At 40.7% G+C, this 18,798-nt stretch overlaps 1 protein-coding gene across 7 annotated transcripts in view; it reads left to right on the forward strand.

Annotated features, from left to right (window-relative positions):
• The window catches only part of MEIS2 (Meis homeobox 2), a 185,541-nt gene that overhangs the window by 940 nt on the left and 165,803 nt on the right, over positions 1 to 18,798 (forward strand). For 6 of the 7 annotated variants that reach the window (XM_084631970.1, XM_084631974.1, XM_084631972.1 and 3 more), the window contains exons 2-7: positions 951 to 1,183; positions 2,642 to 2,783; positions 3,319 to 3,369; positions 4,111 to 4,161; positions 5,005 to 5,154; positions 15,402 to 15,516. In XM_084631970.1, coding sequence (XP_084488096.1) covers positions 951 to 1,183; positions 2,642 to 2,783; positions 3,319 to 3,369; positions 4,111 to 4,161; positions 5,005 to 5,154; positions 15,402 to 15,516 — 742 coding nt within the window. Of the gene's footprint in view, positions 1 to 6; positions 409 to 950; positions 1,184 to 2,641; positions 2,784 to 3,318; positions 3,370 to 4,110; positions 4,162 to 5,004; positions 5,155 to 15,401; positions 15,517 to 18,798 lie in introns of those variants that run through there. The other variant, XM_084631971.1, reaches the window with a different exon arrangement.

The following is an 18,798-nucleotide window of genomic DNA, read 5'->3' on the forward strand; positions in this document are numbered from 1 at the left end:
ATCCTCTCTTAAGAGGGGCCTGTCCGATTTGCTCTCCTCTGTTGCTGATGATGATGGCGGCCAGTATTAAAAAATAGCAGCAAAAATTATTCACCAGCTTTGTGTGTGTGTGTGTGCGCGCGTCTCTCTCTCTCTCTCTCGCTCTCTGTGTGTGTGTGTGTCTCTGCAATTGTTCCACGCTTTTTTCCTCTCCAGCTTTTCCCCCAGCAGTGCGATTTCCCTGCTACTCTAGCTGCTCAGTAGCACGGCTTTCGCAGGGGAAGGCTTGCTGCCGCCGCTGCCGCTGCTCTGCCGTTGCTCGTGCTGCGTAGGATATCTATACATATATCTATACCCTCATATATTGCTGCTTGTTTTGTCTCTGGCTCTGACAACGACAAAGGGAATTGCTACTAAATAATGTTTCTGGTAACTTTCAGATTATTTTCCCCCCCTCCCCCCATGCACCCTACCTTCTCCTCCCTGCTTCCCAGTGTTTAGTTCTTTCTTTCTTTCTTTATTTGCTCTTGATTCTGTTTATTCATTTATTTCTGCTCTTTGCTTTCTAATTCAGAGTAACTCGAGTTTCTCCCTCATTTCCTTCCTTTTCATCCCAGTTTCCTTGTTAGGGTTTCGTCTTCCTTGATTGAAGCAGACCTCCTCCACCCCCCCCCCCACCCCCCAGTACCTCTTCACCTCCTCACACGGCCCCCCGCCTTCCCCAGCCCTTGCTAGCCTCTGCTCTTTATTTTATTTTATTTCATTTTGTATAACTCTCCCTCCGTTGTGGCTATTCCTGTTTGGTTTTGCTGTGTTGTGGTCTGTCTGGGTGCTTTACTCTCTTCTGACTTTTGTTGTTGTTTGTTTTTTTTGTTTTGTTTTGTTTTTTTCCCTTCCTCCTCCTCCTTCTTCTTTTTCTCCTTCTCTTTCTCTCTCTCTCTCTCTCTCTCTCCTGGCCCATTTTTTGACAGTACGATGAGCTGCCCCATTACGGCGGGATGGACGGAGTAGGGGTGCCGGCTTCCATGTACGGAGACCCTCACGCTCCCCGGCCGATCCCCCCGGTTCACCACCTGAACCATGGGCCGCCGCTACACGCCAGCCAGCACTATGGAGCCCACGCCCCGCACCCCAATGTCATGCCGGCCAGCATGGGATCGGCTGTCAACGACGCCTTGAAGCGGGACAAGGATGCGATCTACGGGTAGGTACATGCAGGGTAACCCGAGCGCCATAGCCCGGCTTGCGGCGTGTGTGTTTTGGACCTGGGGAAGGAGGCAGAGGAGAAGAAGGATGGGAGAGGGCTCCATCAGTGGGCACCGGGCTGGCGAGGTTGAAGGGGTAAGTAACTCTGTCTAAAGTCTGCTTTGGAGAAAAAGACTTGGGAGACACGGCTAGTGAGGGTTTTAGGAGAGTCACAGACACAAATCACCGCTCTGTAGGGAGACCTGTAGTGTGGCTTATTATTAATTATTATTATTGTTATTTATTGGAAGTAATAATTAATAATAAATAATTTGTAGTCTGATGACATCGGAGGGACATAAAGTACCGATAGGAAATGTGCACCAGAAAATACACCCCTATACGTGAAAGTTATTTTTTCTTTTTCTTTTTTCTCTCGAGAGGCACAAGTTAGGAGCTGAGACAGAGGGGGGTGGATACCACGGCACTGGATTATAGCTGAAGCAGTGTTGTTCTGGTTGATCAAGATGCCATAATAACACTCCTCTAGCACTGTAAATAAAGAGGTATTCAAATCGCGGAAGACAGAGTAATAATAGAGGGGCTCACTTCTGGCAGTCAACTCTTCTTTGAAATGGAAAAAAACTGGAGGCAGTGAGTAGAGCTTCCCTTCTTTAGAAAGAAAAAAAAATTAAAAAACCCAAACCAAAACAACAAAACCCCTGTACCAATGCAATGCTTTGAGGGAAGGACACAGGTTCCTTTCAGGGCAGTAAATTACCCCAAAAGAAGAGCTAGTAACCTCTAGGACACAAGGAGGGCCTCCGATCAGCGCTACAAAGGGGGAAAAGAGGCAAACACACCCTTACTACTTAACACAGAGATATTTTTTTCATGACTACTCCAATTATGGGAAAATATTTCTAGAAGTGCTTCTCCCTCCCCCTCTCCAGCTCAGTTATCTAGACAGCTGGTATTTTACTTGGGTGTGCTTTCTAAGCCAGGAAACTTCACCACCTTTTTGCTAGCAGTCTCCTTTAAAAAATAATAAAGAAAAACCCCAACTACGAAGAAGTGCAAACAGTTCGCGTTACCGTGTTTCTCATTTTAGGGTCTAGCTTGGGGGTAGGGATGGGATTGTCCTGGTTTCATATTATTTAAAGCTGTGGCTAAAAGTGTAAGATTCGCAGCTGAGCTGCTGTAGTGGGTGCATGCGTTTGTTTTGTTCGGTGTTCAGGTTATTTTTGTCTCTGGTTTGTGGGATTTGAACAGTGGATGCGGTTTGGGATTTGACATTTTTAAAATATTTTTTTGAAGTTTTCATTTGTATTTGCCCGGTTTGAAGGCGTAGTTGAGGGCTGCAGGGTGTAATGTGTGTGTGTGTGTGTGTGTGTGTGTGTACTTGTTGATTAGAGCTCTTCTTTCTTGCCTCTCTCCCCCCCCCCCCCCTCTTTCTTTGTGTGTCACTGCCCGGTAGGCACCCGTTGTTCCCCCTGTTAGCGCTGGTCTTTGAGAAGTGCGAGCTGGCGACCTGCACTCCCCGGGAGCCTGGTGTGGCCGGCGGGGATGTCTGCTCCTCGGACTCTTTCAACGAGGACATCGCGGTCTTCGCTAAACAGGTCCAGCACTTTTTCACAGCCCTCCGACCCCGCTTCTCCCCCTACACCCTCCCCCCCCCCCCAAAGCACCTATTACCGCACTTTCAGAGAGAGAGGCTCTCATCTTTTGATTCCACACTAGAACTGGGGATTAGGGCGTGGAGTGGAAAATGTGTTCTGCCACCGATCCACACTGGCCTCATCAGAAAAGAGTCGGTTCCAGACTGTTGAAACTAGTTCACCCAACTGCTCGCTCCCCCAAACCCTCATCCCCATCAACCCAATCCCCGTGATCGAGTTGTTAGCCAGACACACTCACCCAGATAAAGACAAGAGATCAAAAAGGAGAGGGCTCTGAAAGGACAGAGGCACCGGGCTGGCTGCAGTTTAGACTCTTTTTCACATAAATCGTTATTTCACTGAGCGTTTTAATATTGTAATCTGGCCTGGGCGTATTTCGACTCGCTAGCTTGTCACATGTTTTTCCTTCAAGTTATTCGCGTACCGGGCTTTGAACAGGGGCTGTAATTTACACTGATTTGCCTTCTTCTCGCAGGTCCGCGCTGAAAAGCCACTTTTTTCTTCTAACCCAGAGTTGGACAATTTGGTAAGGCTTCCACATTTGCCTTCCCCCCACCCCTTTACTATAGTTTGTGATATTCATAACAAGCACCTTTCTAAAACATGAAGGGATCATTGTAAGTGAGGAGGCTGGAGGCGGCCGAAAGTTACAGGTTCAGCCATCCAGGGGTTAGGACCAGGGAGGGGGAAAGCAGAAAGATTTAAAAACTACATCCCAGAGGCTTCAAAGAGGCTTCACTTTTAAAGTGAACCAGGGCAAACTGCATTGCAAAGCTGTGTTTAAAGCCGCGGGAAGCGACAGTGAAGGAAATAACTGCTTAAGAAGAGCGAGCTGGAGATTTCTAGCGCAATTCTTTTGCTAATGCGGATGATTTCAATAGTAAAAGTGCCTAAATCCACTTGTAAAGAAGATGCCAAAAGATGCATCTTGAGCGTTTCCCCTTTTTTCTTTCTTTTGAGGTGTGTGTGTTTGTGAGTGTGTTTGGTTGGTTGTTGTGCGGACCCTCAGAAATAAGTGCTTGGGGAGAGGGATTTCTCTAGATCCCAGTGAGACACTAATCACCGCTCTTAAAATAAATATGATAAAAATCGAGTGCTTAGGGTTAAAGTTGATCAAAATTGCTCAAGCGTGACCAGTGAGCTAAAAACCTGGCTAATGAGTGTGCGCCCTGACAAGCTCCCTCTCTGCCCATTGCGGCCCGCAGCTCTGCACAGACCCCAGTGCGTCCTTCTCGCAAATAACTCCTCGCTCAAAACTTTCTTGCAGATGATCCAAGCAATACAAGTACTAAGGTTTCATCTTTTGGAATTAGAAAAGGTAAGACCAAGGGAACTGGGGACTGTGACTCCCACTCTCATTATCTCCCTCCCCCCCCCCTTGATTTGTTGTAGACACTTATAAACATTGCCAAAGGATACAGGGGAAACGCAGTGTGATATTGTAACCTGGGCCGTACGAACATGTGACACTCGACAAACACGCTGAGTCCAACCCGGCATTTCTTTTTAATTGTAATTCAAATCGGATCCTTTAAAAAAAATAGTTTAACCCCTTTACATTCACCCTACTCTTTCCTTAACTGGATGCGATTTCGCCGAGTCAGAATATTATTTTCAATATTAAATAACCCCTGCTCTAATCCAGATCCCATCGCCATATTAACCTCAGCCAGCCTTAAATATTATGATTAAGCAGGAGGTGACGGGGGTAACTGTGCCTTGAGATGAGACTAGGATCTTTTCAGAGCATAGGCGCACTTATTTACTTTTACAAGTCCTGGAAATACATCCATCTCTGCCCCACTTCAAACAGATCCCATCACAAGCTACCAGCTGTACCTGGCTGGATTGGGTATACTCCAGCTATATTGCCTAGGTCCAGTTTCCAGTGTTTTGATGTTATCACCAAATCCGATTTTCCTCTATAGACTAGACTGAGCCCAGTCTCTCTTCTCTTTCTCTCTAACTTGTTGCTGCGGCCAGTCTCTAGAGAATAATATGTGCTGCAACAATTTCTCTATTGTTTCCTTGCCTTCAACTATTATGCCCCTTAATTAGAGTTACTCGTGGAATAGATCACAGAGTTTCTCTTGCTACCAAAAAAAAAAAAAAAAAAAAGCTGCAATCCGATATTTTGCCTTCCTTTTTTTTTTTTTTCCAGGTCCACGAGTTGTGCGATAACTTTTGCCATAGGTACATTAGTTGTTTAAAAGGAAAAATGCCAATCGATCTAGTTATTGACGAAAGGGATGGCAGCTCCAAATCTGACCATGAAGAACTCTCAGGATCTTCCACAAATTTAGCCGACCATGTAAGTCCTCTTGATCCCTTTATGGTATTTTTAAAGACTCTAACCTGCTTAGGAGTCCCCTTTTTTTAGCCTGCGTAAGTCTCTCTCTGCCCCCTCCCCCATTTCCCTAAGAGTTTTAAAGTTCTTCTTATGGTCGATTTCTCCCCCCCCCCCAGACAATCTGTAGCACAGGGAGTTTGCTTATGATTTAAGTTTCCTGATCTGGGAGACTTGCAGCGCTAGCAAATTGTCTGTTTGATGTGGTGATCGGTGCTTTTTCTGCTTTGCCAACCCTGTAATCAATGCAGCAATGCCAGAAAACAGAGTCGAGAAAGTTACGGGGAAAGTTTGGTGATCCCCCCCCCCCCCTTGTGCAGATGACAAGTGCTGAGAGTTATTGGCAGTTTTACATTGCATTAAGAAAAGGGTTAACACATTGGAGTTTCCAATGCTTTTGCTTTATAACAACTTATTGTCAGAAGAATATGGACTTATTGCCAAGTGCCCGAAGCATCTTCATAATAAAAGACAGTAACCTTGATGAACCAATTATTAACAAAGTATTACAGAAAGCTGGAGAGAATTATGATTGAGTAATCGTAGGTTAGCGGTTGATTTTAACACTTTAGTAGTTGGTGAGTTATTGTTACGTGTGTAGGACTAAACGTTGGTGCTCATGGTAAGAAGAGTGGCTTTACTTCTCTGGCTTGTGTTTTGGTGCAGATCTTGTGATGCTTTAGAATGTGTGTATAGAAATAAATAGACATTTACGGGGGGGGGGAATGAAAGAAAAGATTGCAGCTGGTAGCGGAGGAAAGGGAACGAAATAGCTATGGTTAAAAAGAGTGGGTGTGAAAAAGAGTGTGTATTTATAGGAATGCATCCCTGGGGAGAAAAGGGTTTACACAGTTTTAGGTTCAATTGAACTCATAATCTAAATGATACATCTAATATTTTAGCCCTTGAAATATTCATTTAACACCCGGTGTGTCTTAACCATACTCTGCACAGGCGCCTAGCTGTCTTTTCTTGTGTGGTAAGAAAAGAAGATTTAAATTAATAGAGAATCAGGTTTCTATGAGCTTCTTTTTACATTTAAAATATGTTGTCTGCATATTTAATAATGTATTTGATCTGTATTGAAATTTATGGTAAGAAATAAAATAATTTGCTGAGTGCTTAAAGTTCCAGGACACTGAAAGTGGTTTCTGTATTCCAGGCTTTAGCTTTCAATTCTTCATTTGTATTTGGTAAACCTTGAGGGGCTATATTCTTATGATAGTATGCATTTTCGACTTATTATTTTCAAATAAAAATGTATGCAGCAGTTACTGAAAGTTTCTCTGCTTATCAGTTGTCTCATCTGTAGATAATAGAGTCTATGAGGCATGACAGTAGTTTTAAAATATCTGTTTTATGGGATTTTCAACCCTAAATTTGTATGCACAAGCATTAAGGTACTTGCAGAAAAGAAATTTAAATGAGTGGCAACCTGAAAGATATGGGCTCATTCTGTATAATTCAGAGCAAGACAAAAAAAATCTACATGTTTTTTTCCAGTACAGTTTCTTTACAAGAGTGTGTTTCAAGTGGAAGTGTAGAAATGGGGCACGCTGATGTTTATATTGAAGAGATTAGATAAACTAGCCTGTTTAGGGTTCTGGCAGATGGCGAATACTCAAGCCAATTTGCAGTGCTCTATTATAATATTTAAATTCAGATACAATGATAGGACAAGGTTGGAAGGGGTTAGCGTTTTGATAATTTGATAACTATTATCTTCACTAAGAAGAATCTCCTGTTGTTTTTGTGGCCCAAAAAACAAACTCAAGTAAATATGACAACCCATTTATCTTGTACCCTTTAGGGTTTACCACTTCATTGGGTATTATAATTTAAAGCCTTTTATTTCCTAGAGATTTGAGCTATAACATTTTTTACTTTAGCCCCCTGCTATTTGTTTTGAAAGGAAGCAATAATTTGTGCAACCAGAACACCAACTGGGAAATGAAGAGTTGTATCATAGTTACATTTTATTCATGCGTTTTGGGAAATGTGTCTCCTTATTGGATTTTTTTTTAATGTTAGCTTGTTTTCCCACCAAAACTTTGGAACTCTTCAATATATATATGCACTCTTCACTGGGCTACATTAAGGAATGTATATACTGTGCTGTTCTATATTAAGGAATAATACACTTCTACTTCTAAAGAAGGAAAACCTTTTCAAATTGTCAGTAGGCAAATACCAGAATAAAAATTGAACTGTTCTTTTGTGAGCATCTACCTAAGAAATGGAATAGTTCAAACATGCAAATTTGTCCAATTTTACTCTCCAGGTTATTTTTTCATTTGGTTTGATATGCATATTTAATATATAGCCCCAGGCTAGATCTCATTTGGTGAAAATTGGTGCAGGGGTGTTGATGATCCCCTTCAGAAGGATGGAGACAGCATGTTGTTTCCTCTGTTTTATCTGTTGGCCCACTGTTCTGATCCAGGGATCTTCCCCCTGGTTTTATTTGCACATGAAATACGAGAAGCATTTCAACTGATTGGCTATGAATAATGACAGCTAAAAAGAAGTGTAGTTTAATTTGTTGTGTGCCAAGGTTTCTCTTGTGGAGGTGACAGTTTGTGACAGCTGTTTGACACCCCCAAAATCCATACACCTCTCTTCTTATTAAGTGGTATCAAGCTACATTGTGTGTGTGTTTTATGTGTATGTGTAGGGTGGTGGTGGCAGCAGTATATTAGTTATATTATTACTCAATATTATTCCTTTTGCCAGACTTGAAAATATAGCTGAAGGAAAGTAACTAAACGAAATATGAGTCTACCCAACATTTACAGTGTGACTTCTGAAAGTGGGATATTCAGATACTGTATATTTCCTTTCTAGAAGTCTACTGCTGTGATATTTATATAACTTAATTGGGGGTGGGGTGGGGGAGGAGAAATGGGAAAGAGGAGGAAATCATTGATCTCTGCAGAAGCAATACCTGTGCTGGAAAAGCAGGCAGTCTTATGCAGTCTTGTCATATGTGTTTGGTAATAAATGCACATATTGATTTTTATTTTAGTGCACTATTAACTGTTATGTAATACAGTGAGTGTAAGGGGAGCAGGGATTTTGTAAATCAAATCCTGTAGTGCTAGTCACTGAAAAGCTGCAACTTTTGTAATTATTCTGCTATGTTAGTAAATATAACAGCCCATAATTAGTGTTTGAAATTTTAACATCCTAATTTTTTGTTATTGCTCTGAGGTATTAAGTGTAGATGGAAAGAAGTTAATTACAGCCATGCTCTGCCTGCACCAGATCAGTTAAAGGGCTGTGGGGAGGGAGGGTATGGGGGGGGGAACCTGCCCAAACTGCAGTTCAAGTTGAATTTCCCAGCAATGAAAATGTATCATTGTTCAATATAAACATGTAGGGCCCAATCCTGCATTCCACATGCACTAAACTCCCATTGAGGTTGATTATAAATCTCTTCTTTAAAAAAAAAAAAAGAAAAAAAAACTGTCCCAGTTTGAAAACTCTATTGCTCGTGGTATTTGAAGAACCATAAACTTTTTCAAAGTCTATAACATTTCTCTGCTTTGCTTTATTTACATTTTCTTTTGTGCATAGCTTTGACTAATACCATACAATTCTTCCCTGAGTCCAGATCTGAGTTAGGGCCTGATGCTGCTCCCATTGAAGTTAATGGCAAACATCCTGCTGGCTTCAGTAGGAGCAGGAGCAGGGCCTCAGTCTGCTCAACATTTGTTTATATGCTGTAGGCAGTTGAAAATTGAGGTACTAATAAACTGATCTTTCATAAAATGTAATGAAAATAGGTAGAGAAAAACATAGGTATCTCTTTTTTAAAAAAGAATCTTTTCCAGATTAGAAATCTGATGCCCTAGATGTAACAGAGAAATAGTTGTTTGAATGTTAAAGCTTTCTGTTGTCAGATCAGGATACATTAACTCTCATTATTTTGTTTTTTTTTAACATCAAGTTGTTTTATAGTATTCAAATACTTCTTTTAGAAAGGTTAGTGCTGAGCAACCTAAAGGTGTTTTGCAAATCAGAAAATTTAAAAATGGGGTCTCATATGTCTGTCACAGGTTGTATATAGTCTTGCCTGTTGGTAAGATTTCATTGTCAGCTGAGCAGTGAGCAAATTAGTAAGGGCCTGATACTACATTCTCCATGCACTCCAAAATCCCATGGACTTCAGCAGGAGTTTTGTGTATACCAGGAATGCAGGATCAGACCCTAAAGGTGTCCTTCTGGTTTGTCAAATGTCAAAAGGGAATCTAGATAGTTATAGCAACGGTAATAAGGCAAGCGCTTTTATATAACCAAGTTTCTTAGTGTGTAGTTTAAGATTTGGAATGCTCTTTGTGATCTGCCACCATGTGTCATTGCGGGGGCTTCTAATACACTAAAGAATGTTGTATTTTTCTGGTTTTTGATTGCTTTTGCCTTTCCTAAGCATTTCAATACAAGTAAATTTAACTATTTTTATTTGATTAAACTTCACTGTGCTCCCCAAATCCGAGATGATAATGTATTTCATTATCTCACTGATGTTGGCATTTCCCCTTTGATTTAAGTGTTGTCTATCTGATACCAAGTTAGGTTGGAAGTTATATTTACTCTTTTTTTTTCTCTTTTTTTGCATGATAGTAATTTAAAAGTAGTGGTATATCTCCAGAAGAAGTGTTGCTAGATAGAATTAAAAATCCTGAATGTTCAGGACTTGGTTCTATACAGACAGGTGGTTTACATGTTTGATTCAAAGTTAAACTGATGACTACAAAAGCACAAGAAGCCTATATATCATTTAAGAATGATGCCACTTTCTAGGACTGTCAACAGTTCTTCCTGAAACTTCACTCAAATGCAAAGTCAGTGGGGGTGAGAATATCAAGATTTTTTTTAAAAATAGCCATGTATAAAACTTGCACATATGTATAAATAAGCAAATTGCTCCTTTTCAGTAGACCAAAATTACTTGTGTTTTGTTTTACTTATGTAATGCTGATAGATAATGCAACACTGCTTTTAAGTCTAGTCAGTAATATATTAAAATACAGATCTGTGAGAAAGTAAGCCTCAGTAATACAGAGCCTTGACTTTACTGTAAATATATATATCAAGCCAAATTAGAGTTTTTCATGCCCCATTTATTTATTGAAAGTTTCTTTATATATGTTTATTATTGCCATTCACTACATCAGTCTCTAAGACCTCATATCCTGAATTACATTATTATATCCTATATGGGTGTATATGAGGTTTTTGTCTGGCTCAGTATATTGTGTTTTAATATATCAGGGCATGCAGGGCCAAATTCTTGTTGTCTTAATCACATTAGTAGTTCCATTGATCTCAAAGGTGCTGCTTGTGGGAGTACAGTGAGCAGGACTTGTCTCATAGTCTCTGGAAAACAGTGCCATCGTGACACTTGTTAAGATCAGTTGCAAAGATGATTTACAAGACGTTGAGTAAAATTAATTTTAAGTTATCTTAATTGTGAATCAGATGTGCAAATCTTTTATTTGCACACCATGGTTGTGTAGTTTCCACAGTTTTATTTGATAAGCAAAATACAAGGGCCCAATCCTGTATTTATTGTCCATCTAAAACTTCAGTTAAAGTCTGTGGGTGGAATCCTGCTGACTGTACTCACAAGAGTATCATTTGAATTCAATTGGCCTGATTTTGATTTTACTTACACCATCATAAATCAGGAGTAACTTCACTGTGGTTAATTGAGTTATACCACCATAAAACCAGTGTGAGATCACAATCAGCTCCAGTGGGACTGCTTGTCAGACTTTGTCCAGTGAAAGTTTTGAGTGCACAAGGAATGCACAATCCTCTGGCACTACATTTGCATTTACATAGCTGTCTTGCAAGAGTTAATCTACCAACCTTTGCACCATAACAAGACAAGTGACCAGCACTGTGTCATATTAACAAACAGATGCTGCATGCAATCCTGATTGAATAAATGATTGTTCTGTAGCAAATGTGCTTTGGAATATCTCTCCTTAAGAAATACTGTTCTAGTTAAAAATGTGTACAGTTTCCACCAGCTTTGCAGCATTGACAAAAGAGTAACACATCAGATTTGCTTCATATACCCAGAGACTCTTGTCCTTTCCATGCTCTTTTCTAGATTTAGCAAAATTCAATGATGGTGCTAAATCAATTTTTTTTTAACTTTCAAGGGAGAAAACACTGGCAAAATTGTGTTTTCTAGGGAAGGCTGTGTGTGTAAATGAGAAAGAGTGGATAGCAGCAGAGTGATCTCCTGTGGCCCTGCTAGTACAAGCTTTCCCCATATTGTCTCCTGCTTTTATATTAATTACAACTTGCATTATCAGCTGCGAGTCTGTAGCCCGGCAAATAGAAAATACTGCCCCTGGAGACCTAGCTTCTTGTATCTATTTTCCATCTCCTTCTATTGTGCTCCACTCAGTATTCACTGCTTTTCTCCTGGTAACACTGCTCTTTAACACAATTAGGTAAGAGCAAGAAGAGCACCATATTTGACTCCCAATTATTAAAACTACTGGGAATAGATACATGTGCCCGGTCTGCCTTCTATGGTGCACTGCAGTAGTTTAGTTCATGATTAAATACATGTGTTATAGTGTATGTGTGTATACATATATATAAAATCAGCAAATGCATTTTAATCACACCACTCTCCTAGGATTATTTGATCTTCCTCTGCAAAGCACATTTTTAAAACTAACAACGTTATTCACAAATTGATAAGAAGCCCCGTTAACAGTTTATATAGCAATTCTATCTATCTATAACTCTTTTTAGAGCTGTTTCAGAGTAGCAGCCGTGTGAGTCTGTATTCGCAAAAAGAAAAGGAGTACTTGTGGCACCTTAGAGACTAACCAATTTATTTGAGCATGAGCTTTCGTGAGCTGCAGCTCACTTCATCGGATTTACGAAAGCTTATGCTCAAATAAATTGGTTAGTCTCTAAGGTGCCACAAGTCCTCCTTTTCTTTTTAGAGCAACACTGTGGGCCTGATCCAAAGCCCAACGAAGTCAATGGAAAAACTGCCATTAACTTCAGTGGGCTTTTGGGGGCGGCTCTCTATATGCATAATACATTGTATTGATTAGTTCCATCAGAGTAATTCTCTTAAAATGTATATTTGGGTACCACTTTTGCTTCAGCATTCGTAAAATTACTGCAAATGACTGGGAATGTGGTCAGGAAGTTTTTCTTGAGGGATGCAAAGTTGGAACCTGTCTAGGAAAAAGTCAGAAGTTGGATTACACATACACACACAGATATCTTAATCCAAAGAAAAATAGTGGTGCCTCATGATCCACCCTTATGGTTACTGATCACATTTTTCATAATACAAAAGAGTAGTTAATTTCCCCGTGCTTAACATATTCTTAGTATTCTATGATTGCAACTTGTAAATAACCACTTTATTATTTTTATCTCTCCATAAAATGCTGCCAAATTCTTTTCCTCAAGAAGCCCGTGTCATAAGGAATACACTGAGTTCCAAATCAATACAGTCTGTCTTTCTAAAACTTGATCCACAAACTGAGGTCAAGCACAACTTGGACTGGTATAGACAGATAGGGTTTTCAGCTGCGGGAAGTCCGATTCAGTGATGCCTTCCACCTCATTACATTTTCGGAACAGAAGACAGGTCCAGCTTTTTAATACCGTATGATAGGTTTTGGATGATATTTGCCTTAAAACATAACTGAGGTGTTACTGTTTAATTATTGTAATTTTCATATGTATGGTAAGGAGTTTTAACAGCAACCAGCTTGAGAGAGCCTGCAGTGCATAAAATTAACATAACTTGCTGTGTTCTCTGAAAAGTTTAGCCTAGGTGAACATGTTGCAATTATTATATTCTAAAAGAAGGTTCCAGCCTGATGTTGTTGGAGGGCTAAACTCATGCCATGCTATTGTTTCTTTCCTTTTTCATGTATTTCTTCTAGCTCTTTATCTGATTACCATCCGGCAAACAGCTGACGCTAAGAGGCTGCAGAGGGCTGAAGAGCTCCTGTCTGCTGTTTGCCTTCAGCTTGAAGCTATTTGAGTGGCTTCCTAACTCAGAGATAAAAAGAGGAGCTCATAGGCACAACTCTTGTTTTAATCCAGGCTGCAAAGAAACTTGCTCAGTCTTTGCATTTTATTTCTGTCTGAACTCCCCCCCCCCAACTTTATTTTCATTCATAGTCTATTTTTTAATAACATCTAAGCTGCTTCAACTCTTTAGACTTTTCATCTTTCTTTTTGTTTTCATTTTCACCTGACTTTGCGACATGATGGTAACATACTTTTTATTATGGTTTTTGGGGTGGCGATAATTAGCTTTTGGTGGATTTAGTTGCTACAACCATCTCAACAAACGTATAATACTACTGTGTAATCAGTAATTTTTGAGAGTCTTTGTTGCAGTTCTATATTAGAGAAAGTATGTGAGTTAGTTCAAGAGAGTTTGTATCCTAAATCCTGTCAGCCGTGCTGATGGGTTATGGCTGTTGTGGATCCTGGGACAAATCCTGCCTGATTTTCTTATTCGTGTTGTCCAATTGATTTGAGTGGGTCAAAAGGCAAGCAGGATTTGGCTCCCTATTAGTTTTTAATTACTTAGGGGTCTGATCCAAAGCCTGTTGAAGTCAATGGAAGTCATTTAATTGACTACAGTGGGCTTTGAATCAGGCCCGTAAAGTTTGGTTGGGTTTGGAGAAAAATATTATCTGGCTGTTCCACTATATATTGCTGTAATGCATGTGGTAGCAATCAGTTTTGGGAGATTACCTAGACAGGGTTCATTGTATATACAGGGCCTGATTCTGATCACACGTACACTGGTTTTACTCAGGGTAAATCCACTGATTTTATTTGATTTACTTCTGATTTACACTGGTGTCAGTGAGGTGGGAATCAGGCTGTATATGCATCAGCATACATCATTCACAGTTCTCGGTATTAGCTGGTGTTGTAGTAGCTTAGGGTGTTCATTATTTTCTCAACCAAGATTTTTTATTTTTCAAAACTTTTCTTGTCTGAAAGTGTTACGGTGCGCTTAATCTAAGTTGTCACATACAGGTGACAAGTAATGCAGGTCCAGCCCCAAGTCTGATCTGTTTCATGTGTTCTTACTCTCCTTTTTTGCCAGAGGAAATTCCATCTCTTGCCTGCCTTCATGTGGTGCTGATAAAGCTCTTCCTGTACAGTAGAATTCCTGTTTTCCTTTAAGCAACAGCAGGGTATTGGGAATGATCAGGAAAGGGGAGGAGGACCAGGAGGAGACTACACTCAACAAAGTAGCACTGAACTGTAACTTTCAGTTTTCCTCACTTATCCTTTTAAATAGGAGTTCTTCACTCCAGGAAAACCAATACTCAATAAATTAAAAGCTATCATGAGTTATGTGACTGAAGTACAGTAGTAGAAGTCTTACTTAGCCAAGTATTGTCAAATTTCATATGTCTGTCTTTTACATTCTTTTTTATTGTATTTTATGTGTATTAATGTAGAAAGAATTACATAAAAATCACCATATATATTATTTTATATAATCACCTGGTGATTATGCTTGACAGTTCTTGTAAGTGAACTGTTAAAGAGCGATACATCTAGAAAGTCTTTAAAAATGTGTCATATTGAAGAAAAAAATTCTTTACTAGTGTATAATGTATTTCAGAGGGAGCTTATTTTTCCCATAGCTCTGCGTTTGCTTGAAGTATTTCCAACTTTCAAACTGGTGGAGGAGAGCGGGGTGTGACGGTGTCCTCCCCTCCCATCCACTTTTTATTTTTCTTTTTAAAATACTTAAAAAAAAATCCCCCTCACCTAACCAGATGTGTCAAAAATGGGAGAAAATGTGGCACTACACCCACTCCAGTTTGAGCTTCAAGTATTAGAGAAAAAAACATGTCAACTCATCTGCAAATAGTTCATCAGGAAATACTAAAACTTTTGGCAGAAGTGTTTTACTGCTCTACTATTAAAACAATTAATCCCAGATAGCTGTTGGAAGAGTAAAAATCGGTCCTTTATTTTACCAAATAAATCTTCGTATGTCCTCCGCTTCTAACTGCTGAAGACATATTACATTGTACAAACAGTATCAGTATTTGGCACGTTTCACAAATGCTAATGTGTATACTTTCCCTCCCTCCCCCTCTGTTTTCTTTCTGTTCCTCATTTGCTATTGGAATGGGAACTGTGGAAAAAATTCCTTGGCATTCTGACACCAGAACCCTTCATCTTGGAGAGACCACGATGATGCAACCTCAACGCATTCAGCAGGCACACCGGGGCCCTCCAGTGGGGGCCATGCTTCCCAGAGTGGAGACAACAGCAGTGAGCAAGGTAAAAGGTCAAACTTTTTCCCTGTGCAAAGTAGGCATGACTAAAATAACTTTGGCTTTTTTATGATATCAGTACATCTGCCTTAGTGTAAACATGGAGTGGCAGGCTTGCAATGTAATCAGCGGTAACTTAGGGAGACACTATTTCCTTTTCTTAACCTACTTAGCTGCATTTTATTATTATTTCAAAGCGAAATATCTAATCTTCAAACAAGCTTTGTAATAACAATTGATTAGTTCTGCCAATTCCTTTACAAATTTGGTTATCTGCAGTTTATTTTTGAGTGGTGTAAGTAAATAAAATGACAGACATACTCTCCAGCTGTGATGCAGTAGTTTGTACTGGCCTGTAAACAGAGAATTTAACGTGTAATATTAGCTATAAAAGGACTCCTATAGCAAGCCGTAAATCTGTTACATCATATAAGAAAGATGCAGAAGTCAGCTCTGACTGACTGAAAAAAATCTTGTGCAGTGTTTGCCTGTATAATATTTTTTCTGAAAACATGAATTTTGAATGCTTGATAGAGACAGACTCAGGCTGCAAAATTCAAGTCCAAATCTAGACTTCGAAACCCCCTCCCCCCCCCGAGTCTCCAAAGTTCAGGAATGCCGATTCTCCTCAGCTTTTCACCTTGTTCAGCCATTTCTGCCTGTACCAAGTGGGTGTCAAACACTGCCATTCGGACTGGGGAACATGTTACACCTGCTTTGCACTCACTTGGCATGGGTGTAAATGACTGTGCAAGGTGCAGGGCAGTGGAGAGTCAGGCCCCAGGTGTTCAGAAATTGAGTTTTGGTGGAAGATCTCGTATAGGCGAGGCTCACTGTAATTTTTGGATTTTGATCTGGGTTCACATTTTAAACGCTCCCGAGGTTCAGTATGGTAGTAGCAGTTTCTCTTTGGTATATTGAACTGGGTCAATTGTTATAGATTATTTGTACAGGGTGCATTTGGGTTATTGCTACTAGAAAGTAGAAGAGGGTACGATATAGGGTTTGATCTTACTCCCATCTGAGTTATCCAGAATCTTTTTATTAACATCAATAGGAGTTGGATCAGGCCTTAAGTCAGTGGGAGTCATTCCATTGACTTTAACTGGATTTGGGCCAGGCCTGTAATGAACTAAAACAGCCACAGCAACTAATGACAAGGAGGGCTTTAGTTATAAAGCAGCAGGTCAGTGAAAACTCTAGTAATTCACTATCAAACTTTATGGTTTATAGATATAGATATAATCAATATGGATTTCTTGTCACTAAAGTGCTGATGATTTAGTGGAATATTTACATTTATTTATTTATTTACTTTTAAAGCGCCCATCCCTGTGGCATTCGGGAGTATGACATAACTTAAATACATCAATGCATTAGTCTAAACTGTCCATCCCAAGCAGGACACACAGGTCCCATACCTGTGTTCATGCTCTACTCCCAACAACCATAAATAATTCAGTGCTGGTCCATCATCAAACAATGTTTGACCACAAAGACATGTCTTGTACTGCAGCTTGGAGGACAGAAAATTTGAGCTCTGGTTGATCATTTGAGCTCTGGTTTGGGGGGAGGGATAGCTCAGTGGTTTGAGCATTGGCCTGCTAAACCCAGGGTTGTGAGTTCAATCCTTGAGGGGGCCATTTGGGATCTGGGGCACAAATTGGGGATTGGTCCTGCTTTGAGCAGGGGGTTGGACTAGATGACCTCCTGAGGTCCCTTCCAACCCTGGTATTCTATGATCCTATGATAGCCAGCAGGAGTGAGTTCCATGGTCATGGGATGCTGCACCTGAATACCCAACTTCTAATCTCCAGGCATGTAAATCTAGGGGCTCTCAGCAAATACTCCTAGGCTGACCTCATTATTTGGTATGAAGCATAGGCAGAGGTCAACCTAAGGTAGCAAGATATAAGATCTATCATTCTAAGTTATGGTCTGTGGTATTGTACACTCACAAATATAGTATACTTATTTAGGCATCCAGTAGGCTCCTGTGTAGGAACCAATTTAATCACCTGAGCGTTGCCTGGTGTGCTGGGAAAAAACATAACCTAAAGTGCGTCCCCATCTACCTGCTATGTTTCCTTTTGAAGTGCCAATCTACAAATTGAATGTCAGGACTCCAATCAGTTTCTCACACTTGAAAGATGCACACTCCTGTGATGTTTAGGTAAAACTCCCAATTGAAGACTATGGCCGAGATGCCTCCCCCTCCCATCCTCCCAGGGAACTCACAAGAGGGTGCCTACTGGAAGAAAATTCTGCAAGAGTCCCCTTGTTGAATTTTCCTTGGATTGTTCCATTGGAGGGACAGGATTGGCCTCATAACTACTGAAAAGGCAGTGGTTCTATCTCCAAGCCACACGGATCCCCAGAATCTGAAAGAGGCCACAGCCATCTGTGAGGAGAATCTGTGCCTCTCCTCCAGGTCTGGGACCCACTTGTCTGACCCTTGCTGCCTCTCTGATCATTTGGCTCCACTGAAACTGCATTGCCAAGGCTCTCCTTTGCTGCTGCCTCTGGGGCACCACTCCTCCAATGGGGTTTCTCTGGGATGGAAGAGTTCATGAAAGAGTTAATGCAGCCTCAGATTGCATTAATATCCCAATGGCTTTTCTGCCAGTGTCAGGTGGGGTGGCAGAGGTAAGTGATCCACATTGCTCCTCCTCAGTCCTGCCTCTTGACCTCCCACTCTTTCCTGGCCCTCCTGGCCCTTTCTTTCCTGATCTCCGACTCATTCCCCTGACCCACCCGTTCTCAGTTCCATCTCTCACCCTCAAGGGAAGGTCAGTGGGATCCGGTGATGGGTGGATGCTGCCATCGATGTTGTTGACCCTCTGTGCAGGACCAGGTAGATCCACACGAAGGGCTCCTCCCATGATGTTGTGACTGGAAAGCATTAAGTCATATGGGAGTTTTGCCTGTTGAAGGAGTGCAGTATCTGACCCAGAATGCCACAGCACAGTGGCTGCTCATTCAACATCGAAAAGGTTAATGTAGGGGAAGTTTGAAATTAGTTAAAATATTTTGGCACTGAAAGAGTTACAAAAAGGGCCTTCAGGCGGCGAATGATGAAATATTATCCTAATTTTATTAGTGGTGAGTGTCTGTGTTGTTTTTAGCATGTCACCGCAGCTGTACAAGGGGAAACTACACGATACGCTGTATCGATCATCTAACAAACATAACTACTAGTGACCTGTAATCTACCAAGCATTTATTGACTTTAGCCTGGTTCAGATTCACAGACCCAGGTCAATGTCACAAAATACTATTGTAGTGAATA

The sequence above is a fragment of the Lepidochelys olivacea genome, assembly GCF_965140295.1.
Source record: "Lepidochelys olivacea isolate rLepOli2 genome assembly, chromosome: 6".
Taxonomy (NCBI): Eukaryota; Metazoa; Chordata; order Testudines; family Cheloniidae; genus Lepidochelys; species Lepidochelys olivacea.